General features: G+C 37.8%; 2 protein-coding genes across 2 annotated transcripts; both read left to right on the top strand.

Annotated features, from left to right (window-relative positions):
• Positions 1-1,308: 1,308 nt before the first annotated feature.
• Positions 1,309-3,271, top strand: LOC133721514 (F-box protein PP2-B15-like). Its single transcript, XM_062148150.1, has 3 exons — positions 1,309-1,617; positions 2,525-2,643; positions 2,734-3,271. Exons 1-3 carry the CDS (start codon positions 1,363-1,365, stop codon positions 3,164-3,166), a joined length of 807 nt encoding a protein of 268 aa, XP_062004134.1. The 5' UTR covers positions 1,309-1,362; the 3' UTR covers positions 3,167-3,271.
• Positions 3,272-15,877: 12,606 nt separating this feature from the next.
• LOC133722616 (protein UNUSUAL FLORAL ORGANS-like) lies at positions 15,878-17,600 on the top strand. Its single transcript, XM_062149488.1, has one exon. It carries the CDS (start codon positions 16,166-16,168, stop codon positions 17,450-17,452), a length of 1,287 nt encoding a protein of 428 aa, XP_062005472.1. The 5' UTR covers positions 15,878-16,165; the 3' UTR covers positions 17,453-17,600.
• The last annotated feature ends 894 nt before the right edge of the window (positions 17,601-18,494 follow it).

Genomic DNA, 18,494 nt, shown 5'->3' with positions numbered 1-18,494 from the left:
CCCACGTGTGCATGCCTCACGGCTAGACGGGCTCCACGTTACCCAAGGTTATCTACGTGTATGACTTGAAAATTCGCTATACGTGCAAGGGCGTGTTGAGAATATATAGATCCCACATGAAAAAAATAGGACCTTGCCTGTGAGTTTATAAGAGTTTGGGCACTCTATCTACTGCCAAATAATTTTAAATATAATTTTAAATGTGAACTCCAAATTAATTTATTAACTTATTCAATAAAGATAAAAGCCTTAAACAGAACCCCCAAGGCCAACCAACAAAAACCAAAACAAGACCGGTGCGCCCATACAAACTCGACGAGACCATGACGTAAAGCTTGCAATGGAGGGCTATTGTTGTAATTCAGGTGCAGCACGTATGCTTTGAATGCAAAAATTAGGCTGCATTTTGCGTAAGCCACAAGGTTAATGAATGTGCTGTTGACTTTGTACGGGCCGCCTTAATTGATAGACTCAATCAAACAAAAAAAGAAAACCTTGGTTGAAAGTTGAAACTATTCGTTTTAACTTTTAATAAAGGAGCAAAGACACTGAGAATATAATATAACATGAGGAACCAAAATACTGAAAATAGTGGATCACGGATGAAAAAAAAAACATGACTTGGTTTTTCGATCTCTTGCAATTCTTTTTACCAATGTGGTTCATATGAATTACATATAAGAGGGAACAGAAGCAACTAACGCAATTAGATCGTTGAAGAGAAATTCCAGTGATATACAAACTTGTGCTTAATTTGCATCTAATTCTCGTAGACATCCACCATAAGAGAGCGAAACCCAAAGTAATATTTGAGTTATGGCGTGTCTTTTTTTTTATCCTTGTCCTATTTTGTTTGAATTCCCAAATCTCGATTTTATATGTTGCTGACCGATACCACTGTTAGGATCCTAACAAAGAAACCCTAACAAGATCAGCCACCAGAGTCTTTCTCGTGGATGCTATAGAGTTGCAAATCCTCAAAATAATTCACGAGTTCTTGAGCTGTCCATTATAACGTTTGCCTAACACTATGTTTGGGAGGCTTTGGGTGCCTTTAACATGGGGCACCTGTGTATTTCAAAAAAAAAAAACATGGGGCACCTGTGTGACAGTGTGAGGCACATATAGGTAGTTTTAGAAAAGCCAAGTCAACATCAGCCATATATTATGGTCTCTCCATGCGTTCAGTTTCGAGATGTTGTCATAATGTCAACCGGAGGTTCATGTCCTCATGATGATAATGACTTGAGCCAAAAAATTAAAATGTTGTCATCCTAACGCTATGTTCCCAGGTCCTGGACCTTTGGTACTGATATAAAGTCTGTAGTTTTCTTCAGGAGGGCATAGATAAATATTTACACCATGAGCTTGGAGCATTTGCCTCAAGATTGCTTCGAGCAGATTTTATCATTGACATCTCCCGGAGATGCATGTCGTTCCTCGTTAGTCTCCTCGTCGATTCGTGCCATGGCCGATAAGGATAGCTTGTGGGGGATGTTTTTGCCGTCGGACTATTCAGCAATTGTGTCCAGATTAGTCACTCCAATACCTTATTCATCCAACAAGGACTTGTTCATCAGGTTGTGCCGTCCAAATCTAATCGATTGTGGTAAAAAGGTAACTTTCATCTTTGCTACAGCCATTTCTTTGTACTAATGTGTGGGTTTTTTTTTTTTTCCTTAAAATCCAGGTCAAGTTAAAAAAAAAATGAAAATTGATGCCTCAGGCTGGCTTTGCATTTTTTTTTTTTTTTGAAAAATTGGCTTTGCATTATATAACTGATCAAATATATATTGGATCATAAGTAATTCAATATTATCTTGACTTCGAATTATTACATTTGCAGTCCCTTTTTTTTAAATCAAAATTACATTTGCAACTTAGATCAACAAAATTACATGAATTGAAGGGGCAAACACGTCAAGGTTGCTTTTGCATTGACAGGCGGTGGAACAAATATGAATTCTTGAATACCAAGAATTCATATTTGATCCATTGCCTGTTGATGCACTGGTGGCTTTGGGATGCTAGCTACCACAATAATTAATATGACTATTGACATTACTTTATATTTAAGTCAAATAGCCAACATTGTAGTAATTTTTCACTCCTATTATAGACTTTGAGCCAGCCATTTAAAAAAAAAAAACTACTCAAATTTTTCTCCAAAATTCTTCAAACCCGGCTTTGAGTAATGCTTTCCCGATCGGTGATGCACTGCTCATGACCATTTAATATCTAACCTTATCGAGTAGTATTCAAACCGTAAGTTCGAATGCCAGCTATATACTCAGTGAGGTCATTAAATTTATTATTAGTTTTAATTCGTTGTAGCACACAGTTTCCTTTTCTTTTTCTTTTTTGTCTTCATAAACATGAATATTCTTCCGGGCCACAAAATATAGTGAGTCTCTTTGTAATATTGTGACATTTCTCCTTCAAAAATAAAGATAGGAACATATATAATCCATTTAAATTCTCATTTCATAACTACTATTAACTCCATGATGGGTGAATGACACAGATGTTCTCAATAGAGAAATCAACAGGTAAAAAATGTTACATGTTAAGTGCAAGGGATCTTTCAATTACATGGGCGTGCAATCCTCTCTATTGGAGTTGGAAGCCTTCCTCCGAATCAAGGTCTGCTTTCTAGCCCAAAAGTAATTTGGGAAATAAATGCACTGAAATTTATCTATCTTGCACAATATTATGACACGACCACAAATTCAGATTTGCAGAGGTTGCTGAACTCAGAACCATCTGGTGGCTAGAAATATGTGGCACCATGAATAGTCAATTGCTATCACCAAAAACAGTTTATGGTGCTCATCTTGTTATCAAGTTGGCCAATCGTGCATATGGTTTGGACTCGTTACCTTCTGAGATTTCACTTGAAGTTGGCAATTACAAATCACAAGGCACTGTATACTTGAGTGCAAATCGGAAGGCAACAGAAGTAGACGAGCGTGTGAGACCAATCAGGGTTCTGGAAGAACGTCTTCGTGAGCGAACAGATGGATGGATGGAGATTGAACTGGGGAGCTTTTACAATGACGGATGTTATTATAACAAGGATGTGAAGATGAGCCTAAAAGAAGTTAAGGGTGCACACCTAAAAGGTGGCCTTATTGTTGAGGGAATTGAGATTAGGCCAAAAAATTAGTGCATTAATTCCCCCTCCCCTAATTTTTGAACTTTCAGTGTAAATGGACTACGATCCATTGAAATTTTTTTTATTTTCTAAATAACATTTCAACTTATTTCACTATTTCAGACCTTCACCTCTTTCTTGTTATATACGAAAGTTATCAAATTAGGGTCATATATGAAAAGTTAATGAATCCTTTAGCTACAAAAAAAAAAGTGAGGACCTTTCAAAAAAAAAAAAAAAAAAAAAAAAAAAGTGAGGAAATCACCTGTCCCCAGACTGCCTATCCCAACCCTGTACCCCGAATCACAATTTGACATGTGTCATTTTACTCCAACAAAAGTTAACACTGTCAACACCTCGCCAAAAAAAAAAAAAAAAATTTAAAAATGAAACCTATCGTGAATAGTCGACCTTTCCATTTCAATCTCAGAGTATCTGTGGATCTCAAGATTTAAAGTTTTGCAAGGAACAGGATGAGCATGAAATCGAAGGAGTTGGTGCCGGAAACAGTACATTGTTATCAGTTGAGAAGCTGCTTTGTAGTGGAAACCTTGATTATGTTTTCAAGTTTTCCTGGTTCGATGAAAGAGCTAGAGAAGAGAGTGATGTGAGGCCGTGATTCGATTTCGATGAGCTGGGTACTAATCTGGAGGCGAGCAAGAACATTCCAAGCCTTCAGGACCTGGTTTTCCAGCGTTGGATCGAAATAAAGCTCGATTGCATAGCCTTGTGACATTGCTATAGAATCAAAATTGAGGTAAAGGAATCGAATTTGGTCAAAATCAGCACAACCCAGTAATAGAAACTGAGATCTCAGAATGTTATGGAGAAGTGAAAGAGAACCCCAAGTTAAAGCAATCCTGTACAATTAGGTCATTGAATTAGCAAAACCCAGTAAAACCCAGCACCAAAAACAGAGATCTCAGATTGCCCGGAAACGAAAACTCAAAGATAAACCCCAAATTTTGATAAAATGAACTCAACAGCAAAATTCTTGTGCATTTAAATCCAAATGAAACCTTCAATTAAGATTTTAACATGTATCAATAAGTTTTTTTTTTTTTCATTTTCTAATGAGCTAACGGAGTTAGTGGGTAGTTTTTTTTTTTTTTTTTTTTGGAGAATGGAGTAAAGTTAGGTGCTCCGTGTCAAATTTTGATTTGGGGACAGAGTTGGGATAGGAAGTTTGGGAACAGGTGATTTCCTCCCGAAGAAGCTTAACATGACCGGGAACTAATTATGACTTTTTCAGCAAAGGAGATGATAATTAGAAAGAAGAGAAATTCTTGTATACGGTCAGTCGTATAACACGTGGCGGTGCGGCTGATCAATAAAAAATCAGAAATTTTTTCACTTATTCCGAAACTTTCCCCACTTTTAAAGTGAAATATCTAAAATATCTTTATTAAGATCTTGATTGGTCAGCCGAACCGCTACGTACGCAACACTAACTCTAAAAAAAAAGAAGCAAAGAAACGGAGCTGCACGAATAATTAAACATTAATTGTTTAATTAATCAAGAGTCCTCATCCTCTTTCATTTTTTCTTTTCTTTTATTTTTTTCTCTTGGCCACCCCACTTGCTAACACCTCACCCTACTTACATCATCTTTACCTATTCCTCTCTATTTACACATGAAACAAATCAGGGGTCATATTAGTCATTTTCCACCTCACGGAAGAGATTGGGTGGATTGGGTTTCACACACAGTAATCCTACTCTATTTGACATTCACCATTCCTCCCCTTCCACCTAGAAACGGCCGCACACCGTTTACCAGCTCCCCCTGCTATGGCCGCACACTGTTTACCGGCTCACCCTACTCTCTCTCTCTCTCTCTATCTCTTTCTCTTCCATTTTTGCTTTATTAAGTTCCCACCATTTTAGAAGAATTCTAAGGAAGATTCACAAGAGACTCACTCTCCAATCATCAAGACTTCACATGAGTGACATGACACAGAGAATTTTAGTTTGGTATTTCAAGCTTAGTTCATGTCTGCATGTTGCGTCCCGTATTTTAATTTATCAGTTTATTAGTCATTTGGACGGTAAATAATAATTCGTTTCACTTTTAACTTCGTTTTGATACTTTTAGTGGACCCATAACCCACAGGTCCTAAGATCGTAACCTGGCTCTAATACCAAATTGACAGGAGTCGCCCCAGATTTCACTTTGAAATCAGAAGTGGCCCTGTAGGGTCCATTTTAAGAGTGATTCTATTGAATTTTAAGTAGAGTTATTCCTAATTAATGTAGGTCTCATAGGGCCACTTCAGATTTTAGGGTGAAATTGGGGGCGAGTCCTGTCATTGCCTATAGCAAATTGTGAGTAACTTGTGTTCACTCTCTTCTTTATAATCTCTCCTGATTTCTTATGTATTTGATTGTGAGTTGTGAGTTGTTTAATTTTGGGAGCTAAGGTTGTGAAACCCTAACTCATCTTGTATAAACTTTAATTAAAATAAATGCAATTTCTGTTGTGTATGCTTTAAATATGAATTTATTGGTCCTTAGAAGCATGCTTTTAGGCTTTGTCATACTTTGAAATTATATTGTGGGCAATTGTGATGAATAGATTAATAATTTGACAACTTATTAGTCTTGTTGCATCTAGGATTAAAGTGTGCTCACCATTAGCTAGCTCATTTGTAGCTAAGTTTGTTGGGTCTTTATTATCTGGCTCTCTAGGCCTCTAATTTTGGATATTACGGCGTAATGCCCAAATTAGAGAGTTGGTTGTGGTCATAACCAACATAATCAATACATCAAAAAGATAGTTGGTTTAGTAGCCCTAACCGGTACTAGATACGAGACATAAAACATATAGGAAATGCATTTGTGAAATTGGCATCGATATTTGTATGTTATAATTTCTTACTTGATAGTTAATAGTTTAATTTCAATTTTTGTTTGCGTTTAATTTAGGAAACTCACAATTCAAACTTCCCACAAAATTCTACATTTCATTGTGCATAACTCATTTTGGCTACTAATTAGTGGCTTTGATTAGGCTTAGTGTGACTTAAGTGGAGCATTGTCAAGGCTTGGTGTTTTGTAAATATTTTATTTTATTTTTCATTGTATGATTCTGAGTTTTCCTAATGTCAATTATCTCGGTTAGATCCAACACCTAATGCACGAGGTATGATAAATTTCGAGCTTAATTAATATTTCTCTTACTTGACAATGATATGTACGCTTGTGTAAATATGTATTAACTTTCATGTCAATGATGTATGCCTGACCACTATTGCTTTGAGTTTTATGACAAAAAGATGATGGCATGCCAACAAGGCAACAACACAAATTAATCTCTATCAAAAAATATCCCAAAGACACAAATCTGATAAACCAACCAAAACTTCGCTTGTGCAAATGCATATGTACAAATAGAAATAAAAAGTGGAAGAATAAAGTGCATAAATGGTATAGCTGTCCAAATTGCTGGAAGAGATGCTGGTGCAAAATCTATCAAGGATGCCTCCCAAATCTCTAATGTGGTTCAGTTGTGTCTGCAACTCATGGTATACTTTGATCAAATAAAACGCTTGAAAATGACGTATAACGGGGAGTGCATGCTGTTCATGAAATCGGAGAGATGCTTGGTTGCAAAGTTGGAATTTTCTATTAGAGTACGAAATGATTTTTGGATGCACTTAAATCGCATTAAGGATTTAGGAGGCAGCCTTGAGAAGACATGCACCGCCATGTCTTCTGGTATCTTGGCAGGATCAGTCATTTCTTCTATTAACGTCGATCTCCTTTTTCTTCTCGTAATTGTTTTGGTTCGATTAGTGTATGAAAATACAAGGACAAAATGTGTTTTCTGGAAAATGGGGATTGCAATGCACGGATCAATCCTTACTGGGCAGCATAAACCAAAATTAACAAACAGAACACTAGATTTTGGTTACGCAATGAAAACCTCAAATATGAGATTAAAAACACTGCGGGGCTCTTACTCTTGAGAACCCAAAATAAGAATTAACTTATGATGAAGGATATGTTCTTTACAAACTTGAATAGCACTAGCTCGGCTACAATGATTAGACAAAAACTAATCCAAAGTTTGTCTTCCATCTCGAACTCCTTCTTCACTTGAACGATCACCAAATATCGCTATCCTTTCTTCACAGCTTCTCTACTGATCTCAAGAGAATTATGCATATGAAAACATGATCAAAACATCCTTTTTACCCTAATCCCCTTCTACAAGGAAAAACAAATCTTTTTGTGTTAACAAAATATAAACAATTAAGGACACCAAATCCTAAAATACTTAGGAAATCAATAATACAATTTGGCACACAGAAAAATATCTTTAAATGAATAAAAGATATTAAACCCATTAAACCCCAAAGATACTTTCCCGTTTTGTATGGAATGCCAACACACCAAGTTGATCAAAACTTGTACCTACAATCTCCCCCATTGGCATTCCTATACAAAACATAAATTAGGGCAAACTCTCCCCCTCAACAAGTACAGGAGGAGCATCACAACTCTTCATCCATTCATTCCTGAAACACTTATCACACATTTGTAAAATACATAAGATAGAATAACGTTATCACAGTCACACATCCAATTTCTCCCCCTTTTTGAATAGGAATGACAAAGGTAACTTACGTAGCGGAAGCTACGTAGAAGAAGGATCACCATTAGATGTTGCGCAATAGACACCAGCCCAAGAAGAATCAATTAGAGAAAGATAATTCAAGTATCAATACTCCCCCTAAGTGTGATCATGTGATGAGAGATGCAAGAATGAAATGCAAACACACAATGAGTGGGTAGTATCCAAATGCTAAGAACAGATTTAATTCGCATAGCTTTTCCAACAAGAGCAATACCACTTAACCATAAACAAGAGTGCAACAAAATAAGTTCACACGAGTGAATTGATTACGACAATCACAAGGTAAGATAGATGATGATCGAGTATTCTATACCTTTTGTTGTGAAGAGTGAACATATCTCAAGATGGGGTGTGTAATATTTGTGGAAATCTGAATAGCAAAACTCACATACGAAACAGTTTGAAGCACATAATCTTTATTCCCCTTATAACACATGTGGGCATGATTTTGAATTTTTTCTTTTTGCCTTTCACACAAAGTAATATTTTTGCTCAAGAAGACTATGACCCATGTAACGAGTATTATACTAGCAGCTCTCAAGTCAGATGACTTTAGGGTACTAGATGTAACAAGGACATCCCAAAGAGCACATCTACTCGAGTCAATGGTTTCACAATCCATCGGGGTGACCAAACCATTCCCGTTTCTTCCCAATCCTCATACCGTTCGTCACGATCGAGACCTGTTTAATTACTTTGGGAATAGCCTGGCCATGCTCCATAAATCATTCATTTTTTTTCTTCTTCAAGGAGCAGCAAAAATAAGGAAATATTTCGTACAAGAGTATTGAGAACAGGCCAACCAACAAATATGACTTACCACCACTTAGAGTATGTGTGCATGTGAGGATTCAAGGTGATAGAGAATATGTTGTTCAAGCTCACAATTACAGAGTGATGCAAGGGCAAAATCAAAACATGCTAGGCACCTCATTGCACACAGATTTAAGGAAAAAATTACGGCCCTTGTCAATCTAAGTTCAAAATAATTTGTCAGACACTCGGGGATACAAACCACCATTTCAATCCTGAATTTCCAGAAACTGAACCTAACAATGCAGAAACGTAAAGACAATGCACCTATACTCTCATGAAGACATACAACATGAATGCATGCAAAATGGATCAAGCGAAGTGAGAGTATCAATACTTAGAGCATCCACCAACGGTGCTTCTAAGTGATTCAAATTGAGTTATGTCTAAATTTGGGAATTTAGACCAAACCATTCCCGTTTCTTCCCAATCCTCATATCGTTCGTCACGATCGAGACCTGTTTACTTTGGGAATAGCCTGGCCATGCTCCATAAATCATTCATTTTTTTTTCTTCAAGGAGTAGCAAAAATAAGGAAATATTCCATACAAGAGTATTGAGAACAGGCCAACCAACAAATATGACTTACCACCACTTAGAGTATGTGTGCATGTGAGGATTCAAGGTGATAGAGAATATGTTGTTCAAGCTCACAATTACAGAGTGATGCAAGGGAAAATCAAAACATGCTAGGCACCTCATTGCACACAGATTTAAGAAAAAAAGTACAGCCCTTGTCAATCTAAGTTCAAAATAATCTGTTAGACACTCAGGGATACAAACCACCATTTCAATCCTGAATTTCCAGAAACTGAACCTAACAATGCAGAAACGTAAAGACAATGCACCTATACTATCATGAAGACATACAACATGAATGCATGCAAAATGGATCAAGCGAAGTGAGAGTATCAATACTTAGAGCATCCACCAACGGTGCTTCTAAGTGATTCAAATTGAGTTATGTATAAAGGCCTAGTAAACGAATTAGCCAATTTGTGTTCAGTAGAAACAAAAGCAAGCTCAAGCATATTATCAAGATTATCCATATGAGCAGAAAAACAATTATTTGAACATTTTTTAATCCAGATTTGCTTCTGCTTCAAATTCTGCTATTTGGGGATTGCAATGCGCTCTGCAATCCTGTTGATCAACTTCAGATGCTCTTTTAGCTCAGCTTGGCTAATTTTTTATGCTTTTCTTTGATTTTGACTGACCTTGCGAAGTATATTACATCTAGGACGTATGTGTCCCAATTTTCCGCAATAATGACAAGTAGGAATGAAGTTTTTGGAGTTGTGAATATACCTGGGCTGACGTACAGAGGTGTGCTTGTCAGAACTTACCGAAAAGCTTTTCTGATGTGATTGGATGGCTTCACGAGGTTCTGGTCTTACAGCCAATTCGGTGGCAGACTTGTTGTCACTAGAGCTTTGTGACTGACTTGATGAACTCTCACCTTCTACACTTTTTACAAATGCCAAAGGTTTGCAAGACTCGCCATTATATCCTAATCCTTCTTTATTACAATGAGCTTTGCCAAATCCAATCATTTTAGAGACTTTTTCAAACCCTATAGAGAACTTGTTAAAGCTTTCCTTGACCCTTGATAATTCTTCCTACAATTTCTCATTTTCAAGGGTTAGAGAAACATTTAAAGAGGATTGAGCCTTAATTTCAACCTGCAAAACTTTGATTTTGTTAGTAATCTCATCATGCTCCTTGTCCCAGTCTTGAGACTTGACCTTACCCTGCAAAACTTTAATCTTATCAACAAGATCATGAGTACGTTCTTTTTCCCATTCTTTCAAAGATATTTCAAATTTTTGCAAAACCAGTAACCAAAACCTGATTAGTTTACAATGTACCATTGCGAATTGTTTTCAACAATGATAGAATCGCCTACTAATAAAGAGATCATTGAAGGGGTAATGAAAATGTCTGCAGAAGATGATCAAGATCCAGCATGACAGTTATGCTCTATGTTAAAGGGTAAAACTATAATTTTCCAACTCAACTGTACGTAGAGCTGTAGTATAAATACTTGTACTTGAAACTCTATCAATACAATTGAAGCCTTGGATTCCATTTCGTTTTCCAGCTTCGTCTCTATTCCTCTGTTTTTCATAGAAATCTTTCATGGTATCAGAGCCAGGTTTCGATCCTACAACACACCAATCACCTCTACTGTGCATCACTTTAATGCTCAATCAGCTAGTTCTATTACACACTTTGGGATACCACAGAATTACATGATCTCAAGTGCTGCTATCAATGTGCCTAATGCTAACTTGAGTTGTGAAGACATGATTCCACTTTCTACCAATTCTGGTGCCTCTCAGACAATGCCTAATTCTGGATACATGTTGAATAACAATGTTGGTAATGGAAGCTACTTTTCTGCACCTACACTTTCTTATGGCTATGCACCTCAAACTGATTGTTGGTTTCATGCTCCAAAATGACACATGCATAACTCAAAATGGGGGAGTCATGGCTCAGAATGGTGGTTACACTTCTGCTTCTCAACACAACTACTCTCAGCAAGGTTTCTCTTAGAATAATGTGTCACAGCAGCAAGGTTCACTTTCATAACAACATGGCTCTTTTTAACAAGCTCCACACAACAACTCTAAGAATGGTCCAACAGCTATGGTTGCTCATAATAGCTCAATAACTTTGGGGTTACATTATTACACTCTAGCTCATCTCATCTTGGTTATGCTGCACCAATTGATGCTCAAAGATTTTCAACATCCAAAATGGAAATTAAACTAGATAGCTCTAGGGAATCTTTCACAATTGGAGATGAAAGTGGAAAGGATCTTGTGGATGATGTTGGCAGCCAAATTGCCACACATCGTCCCTTCCAAAGATGATATCCTTTATGCACAAGAAGACTCAAATCATACGAATCATATGGTGTTGTCTCGAGATGGTCATTAGCCCAATCAGTCAGCTTTGCAACCTAAGACAAATGCTGCAACAAGAAATGAATTTTTTGAAATTGACAATGACAGAGACAGTAAACTGGAGGTACTTTCAAGGGTTGAACTTTCTCAAAACATAGTTGGAAAATGTGGCTCGAGGAAGCAGAATTCTGAGTCACCAAGAGTAGATGGAAACGTCTCTAATCGCATGGCTACCTGTACTGAGCAAGCCCAGGCACAACCTCAATTGGTGTATGGTTGGGAAACTATAGAGCTATTGAGCAAAAATTTGATGAAGTGTAGGCAATATTGTCAGCCTTTGTGGCTATGGCCATCACTTCCACTTATTCCTCCTAGTTGAAGCAAGCTTATTTGCTGCCATCCTTCAGCTCTTTTAATTTGCTGATTTTGCTTCTTCAGCTATGCCAATCACTTCCCCTCATTGAGCCTGGTTGAAACTAATATTACAAGTTACTGTATTGCTGATGAAGTCTTTAGCTCTTTTCTAATGCAATCTGATGATAGCTTCTCTCCCATAAGCTTGAGGGAGGGTGTAAAAGGGTAAAATTGTAACTTTCCAACTCAACTGTAAAGCTGTAGTATAAATACTTGTATTTGAAAATTTATCAGTGAAATTGAAGCCTTCGTTTCCATTTGTTTTCCAACTTCGTCTCTATTCCTCTGTTTTTCATAGAAATATTTCACTCTACCAACCATTTCTCCAAAAGAGGCATTTACAAGCAGTGCATAGTAACCTTAATAAGTACTTATTACATGATTTAGGTCAATATTTTTCTCTAAGTGTAGTTAGTTTGGAGGGAATAGAGGTTTTGATCGAGTTTAGGGCTGAATTAATTGAAAAAGTCTTTTGCCCTCATTTTTTAACTCATCACATACATGCCTCACACAGACAGAGCTGTGATGGAAAATTGACATAGATATGACATTGACAAGAAAAATTGAGTTAAAATATCACATTGATAACTTTGAAAGTTCATGTATCATTTTGAATTCCCCGAAATCTCCAAATATTGTTGGTGAAAGAACTCATTTAGAAATTTCAATTTTTGCTGAGCCTACAACTTTTGAGTATTCGATCAAGAAAAAAAATTTGTGAGGATTTTTTCTTCTATGTCTCACGTGAATATGGTAAATTAATAGTCAAAGAAACTCCATTAATGTCATATTTCCGAACCAGATAGAATCAAAAGCTTTGAAGAAACTAGAAACAAATTGGAATAGAAAAGAAAGCAATGGTACTTTGAAAGAAAAATGGGAGAGAAGAGGAAAAAAAAGGGGGGGGGGGGGGGGGGGGACGAGACTTGTACCGGGTTGCTTGAAGGGAAACCACAATTTCCAAATTTCAGAGTGAAACTTTTTCCATAAATAGAAATTTCTTGAGGTAAGAAATAAATTTGCATACCCGAGAACCCTAACTCTTTCCACTTTTGCAGCATAATTATCACGTCTGAGACACATGATCGATAATTCCAAAATCGATTGACAGTAACAAGACTTGGTGATTGTTCTCAGTAGCTTGGATTTTGCTACCCTCGTTCAAACAAAAGCCAAATGGCTCAGAGAAAGAGAATATTAATATACAAAGAAAGGAGAAAGGAGACAGCTGCTTTCACAGAGAACGCATTCATGGTTTGAATTTAAGAGGAGTCTGAGGAGGAGGAGAAGACCTTCAACTAATTCAAGTCACCTTTGCTTTCTCATGGGTCTGATCGAAATAAAGTTTTTCGTCGTTCACGTTACAAGTTACTGCAAGCAATGAGATTTGATTGGACGTATGCATGATCTGACAGGGTGTATGAGATCGATACACGCCTGTATTAGGGTTTCATGAAATGTCTATGGCCTCCTAGGGCTCGGTCATACATTATCGTAAACATGAGAGAATACTTATTTAGGTAATGGTTCCTTAAAATTAGGCTTCATGAGTACAAAACCTCTCATAGTCTCATTTCATAAAAGTCACTTTCATCACTCAAAATTCAAATCACTACTGGCATAGTATCATTTGGTCTAGTGGTATAGTCTCCCTTTTGTAAGTGGGAGGTTGTGAGTTCGACTCACGAAAGACTAGTTGTACCATTTGAGTTGTTTATCTGATAAAAAAAAAAATTCAAATCACTAGTCAAATTTAATGAAATCTTAGATGGGGATTTCAATCAATTTGGACTGAGATCAATAAGTGACTTTCTTTATATCCAAATACAATTATTATGGAAAAGTTCCATGATTAGCCTGATCGAGGCCTTATGCACGCGCCTAGGGTTAACATCATAGTTTAATTAGTATATGGACTAAATCTCCACTCCGAGTTTCAAATCCTAATACTGAAAATGTCATATTGGTTTGCAATTAATTGAGATGATATATTTTTAACATCGAAGAACCTTAAGTGATGAGGAAGAATATGAATATTGTCATAATTGTTGAGAATATATACATTTCACATGAGAAAAATGGGACTTTGGTTATGTGTTTATAAGGATTTGGGTCACTCCATCCATTGTCAATTGGTTTTGGATGTGAACCCCAGATTACTTTATCATGGTATCAGAGCCAGGTTATCCGATCCCACGTGTGCATGTCTCGCGGCCACACGGGCTCCACATCACCCAAAGTTGTCCACGTATATGGCTTGAAAATTGGTCACACGTGCAGGGACGTGTTGAGAATATAAACATCCCACATGGGAAAAATGAGACATTGTCTATGAGTTTATAAAGGTTTGGACCACTCAATCCATTGCCAATTGATTTTGGATGTGAACCCCAGATTACTTTATCAATAACTAAATTAGGTTAGAGGTTTAACCATTGTGACCAAAACATAAGTAATGAGCATTAGGTTAAAGGTTTAACCATTGTGACCAAAACATAAGTAATGAGCTGTTCGGTTAGAATTTTATGATAAGAATTTAAACTCTAAATTATATTATATTATATCGGTAAATTCTAAGTTCTAAATTCTATTCTAAAGTCTCTTTTCTCACTATAATACATAAATACAACATCAATTTGTCAAAATGCATGTGAAACTCTCTATTTCAATATATTCTCAACGATAGAAAAATCGAAACGTTTTTCTATATATTCTTGGAGAGAAATGTATACTTATCACTAAATTTAATTCAAGTTTTTGCTACAAATGTGGTTTGCCAATATAACGCTTGATTTCTAAGGAGGTTAAAATGCCATATAATTATGAAATTTTCATGAATAACAGATTTGGTGCATGCTTGTGCGATCTCTTAGGCCATCTCCAATCGTGAAGATCTAAAATTTTAGACCTTTGAAATGTACTATTCATCCAAATAGTAAGGTCTACAATTTTCCAACTCCAATCGTTCGAGATCTAAATTATAGACTTTAATATATTTTATTATTTTTAATTTGTATACTTCAAAATTATAAGTGGTCAAATCTCAATGGAGGAATACATGCTTCGTTACAGGATGATACGCTCACGTTACGCAAACAATGATTTGCAACAAGACCTTATCAAACATGTTTGGTCAAGACGAGGACAAAGAAAACCCCGGTGATATGGATGTGGCTTGTTTTCAGTTTATATATTTGTGGTTGTAATAATTGACAATTTATTGTCATGTTTGAGTCTGTCTTTGCATTGTCTTCGTTTTTACCGTTATTTGTTATTTGTTTTTTTTTTTCTTTCAATTATTGTAATGAATAAATGCAGTAAAGTATTATTGTAACGGCTCATTTTGTATTATACTTCATAATTATATTTAGTTGATGTATCATACCACAAATAAATAATAATAATTATTATAATAAACTATGTCAAATTTATTTCATAAAATTAAAGATTTCATAAAATCAAATTTATTCAAAAAAAAATTTTGGATTAATTATGCAATCATGCAACTTGAAGCTTGAAGTGGGCCAACTTTGGTGGTCTAAATGGTGGTCTATATTTAGACCAAGAAATGGACTTTAGACCTCCATGGAGCATTTTTGTAATAGACCTAATCCATGATTGAAGATGGTTTTTGCTCAACCATTGTCTAAAATATGGACTTTGAACCTTCTATTGGAGTAGCATTAGGCTTCAACTCGTGGAAATCAGTAATTCAAGGACTTCTATCCACTTTTCTCCTAAAGTTGCAGTTGAGCACTTGATATCTTGACATCTTTAGCTACCTCGGCCTTATACAAAACAACACTGAAGTGACTGATTGACAGCAAAAGGATACACAAAATAAACCAATTAATATATTAAGAACACGCAAAGAGAAACCACAGAACTATGCACCAACTCATGCATTTGATGATCTTTACTTCTATATATGGAGCAGATCTTTTGGCACCCTCTCCAGTCTTCAAAACCCTTCTCTCTAATTCCATGAAGTGATTAAACCCACCTGCGGTCCCCTCATAGGAATACCAACATGCTTCCTTAACCCACCTGAGCTTTCCTACTTTGTATCTCCATTTTCATGTTTACCATTTCTTAAATTTCTCCAAACACATACCAATCTAACATGAAGAAAGCAACCATCCATGTAGCCTCTGTCTCCACAATTAGCTAGTTCCTTCCTCAGCTACTTGTTTGCTTTGGTTCCATCAATTGCACTAAAAAAAATTCTACTTCATGGATCCTCATTTTCACCGTCTCTCTGAAATCCCCTTACCCTTGTCATTTAGCAGTACCTACGCTGGTAGTAGTAGTAGTAGTGGATCTAATCATGATGATCCATGGATGGACCCTAGGATATGGAGGAAGCTCCCAACTCGGATTCTCGACCGCATTATCGCCTTTCTTCCACCACCGGCCTTCTTCCGATCTCGGTGTGTCTGCAGGAGATGGAATGGCCTGTTGTTCACCAACAGCTTCCTTCAACTCTTCCTCGATATCTTCCCACACCGTCGCCATTGGTTCCTCTTTTGCAAGGCCGACACCCAGAATCTCATTGATGACAACAACAACAACAGGGCTGAAGGGTACCTTTTCGATCCTTACGAACTCGTATGGTACCGCCTTCCCTTTCCTTTGGTTCCACCATCTGGCTTCTCTCCAGCCGCTTCTTCAGGCGGACTGGTCTGTTGGATTTCGGATAACCCTGCTCCGAAAACCCTACTTCTCTCCAACCCTCTTTCGGGTACCTTAAACCAACTCCCTCCAACCCTAACCTCAAGGTATCAACCCTCCATCGGCTTTACTGTCACCCCTACTTCCATAGACGTCACTCTTGCCGGAGATGACCTCATCAACAATGCCCTAGCTGTAAAGAACTCCACCGCAGAAAGGTTCCGTGTGGATGGTACGGGCTGCTTTCTTCCCACATGGCAGATCACTTCTCCTCTTCCCAGACTCTGCAACTTTGAGTCAGCTGGTAGAATGGTTCATATTAATGGAAGGCTCTACAACATGAGCTACCACCCTTTCAACATCGCGACCTATGACGTGGAAACAGCCAGTTGGTGGGATATTCAGCCACCGATGAAGAGGTTCCTGAAGTGTCCTAGCGTGGTAGAGAGTGGCACAGGGAAGCTTCTGCTGGTTGCGGCTATTGAGAAGAGGTCGCTGATCGTGCCGAAAAGCTTGAGGGTCTGGAGCTTGCAGGAAGGAACTACGTGGGTGGAGATTGAGAGGATGCCTCAACTGCTTTATGATCGGTTCGGTGAGGAGATGGAGTCCTGTGGGAATGGGTTTCACTGCGTTGGCCATGGAGAGTTCATTGTGTTCATGATTCCGGGGAGTTCTCGTCATTTGGGTGTGTTGTTTAATATGAACACCAAACTGTGGAAGTGTATGCCTCCCTGTCCTTTTGTTGGTATGGGTGATCTGAGCCGTGGTTTTGCTTATGAGCCCCGGCTTGCTACTCCGGTCACTTCGCTTCTGAATTATCAGTTCCCTGCTGCTCCATTTCCGGCTTGATTCAAGTGTGCTTAATAACACCAGGAGAGCAGGAGGTGCCTACTTATTCTACCATGTGGTTTTAGTATTTTGCGCAAAATAAAGCCAGGAGCTACTCAGTTAATTGTCTGAAGTTTAAGTGATGAACTACGCGCGTGTTTTTCTTTTAGTTTGTTGTAAGTTTGTGACCATGTTCTCTTTGCCCTCGGTCTGGTAGTATGTGTGTTTAAAATCCATGTTTGTTCCATTAAATGCCTGTGTTTGCATTAGTGGCTTTAGCTAGCTGTGCTTTGACAATGCAAGGAATTCCAAAGAAAGAAGCTCCTTTTGGTGTCATTTTTCTACTTGGTTCAATTGTCTACTATGAGTCCAAGACTAAATATCCGGACAATGATCGACATAAAACTGATGAGGTCGTGAGAGGTGGGATTACACTCACTACGTCCCTTTCCTCTAGGATGTGCATACAACACTTTAGAAGAGATATAATAACTTCTCTTTGGTATAAAACTGGTGATGAAAAATGTTTGGCTCCAATTTTGTTGCAGCTGGTCAACAGTCTCTTTTCTGCGCGGGCGTGCCAGCACCGTTCAGGTGCGGTCGTCGGGGATGTCCCTTGACCTGACTTCTTTTCAAGCGATTGTAGACGAGGAGAGCACCAACCTCGTCGTGGGATTCTTTCTGCCTCGTGGTGAGGACTTTGCTGAAGTTTCTTCTTGTTCACAAGTCGATACTCAATATTGCAGATTGAGCAGAGCGAAATCACCGGGAAGTATTGAGATCTTGCTAAAGCGTGACTTTAGCTTGGCTGGGTTGCTAGGGCGTTACCCTTGCTTGGCTGGTTCTGTAACCGTTGTGGTCACGGCACTACCGTCAGCTCCCGAGGAGACTAGGACCGAAGCACGTTGACAGAGGGTTTGGTGGCACTGAAAGTCGGCTTCTGAGAAGACTAGGACTAGGAGTGTGATCACCGCTAAGAGAAAGAGAAGGAGAGGAGTTGCTCTTAGAGAGGTTTGCTCTAGAGAGAACTTAGATCATCTTAGAGATGTTGTTGTTGTATGTG

The sequence above is a fragment of the Rosa rugosa genome, chromosome 7 (assembly GCF_958449725.1).
Source record: "Rosa rugosa chromosome 7, drRosRugo1.1, whole genome shotgun sequence".
Classification (NCBI taxonomy): domain Eukaryota; kingdom Viridiplantae; phylum Streptophyta; class Magnoliopsida; order Rosales; family Rosaceae; genus Rosa; species Rosa rugosa.
This window is presented reverse-complemented; position numbering and strand designations above follow the sequence as displayed.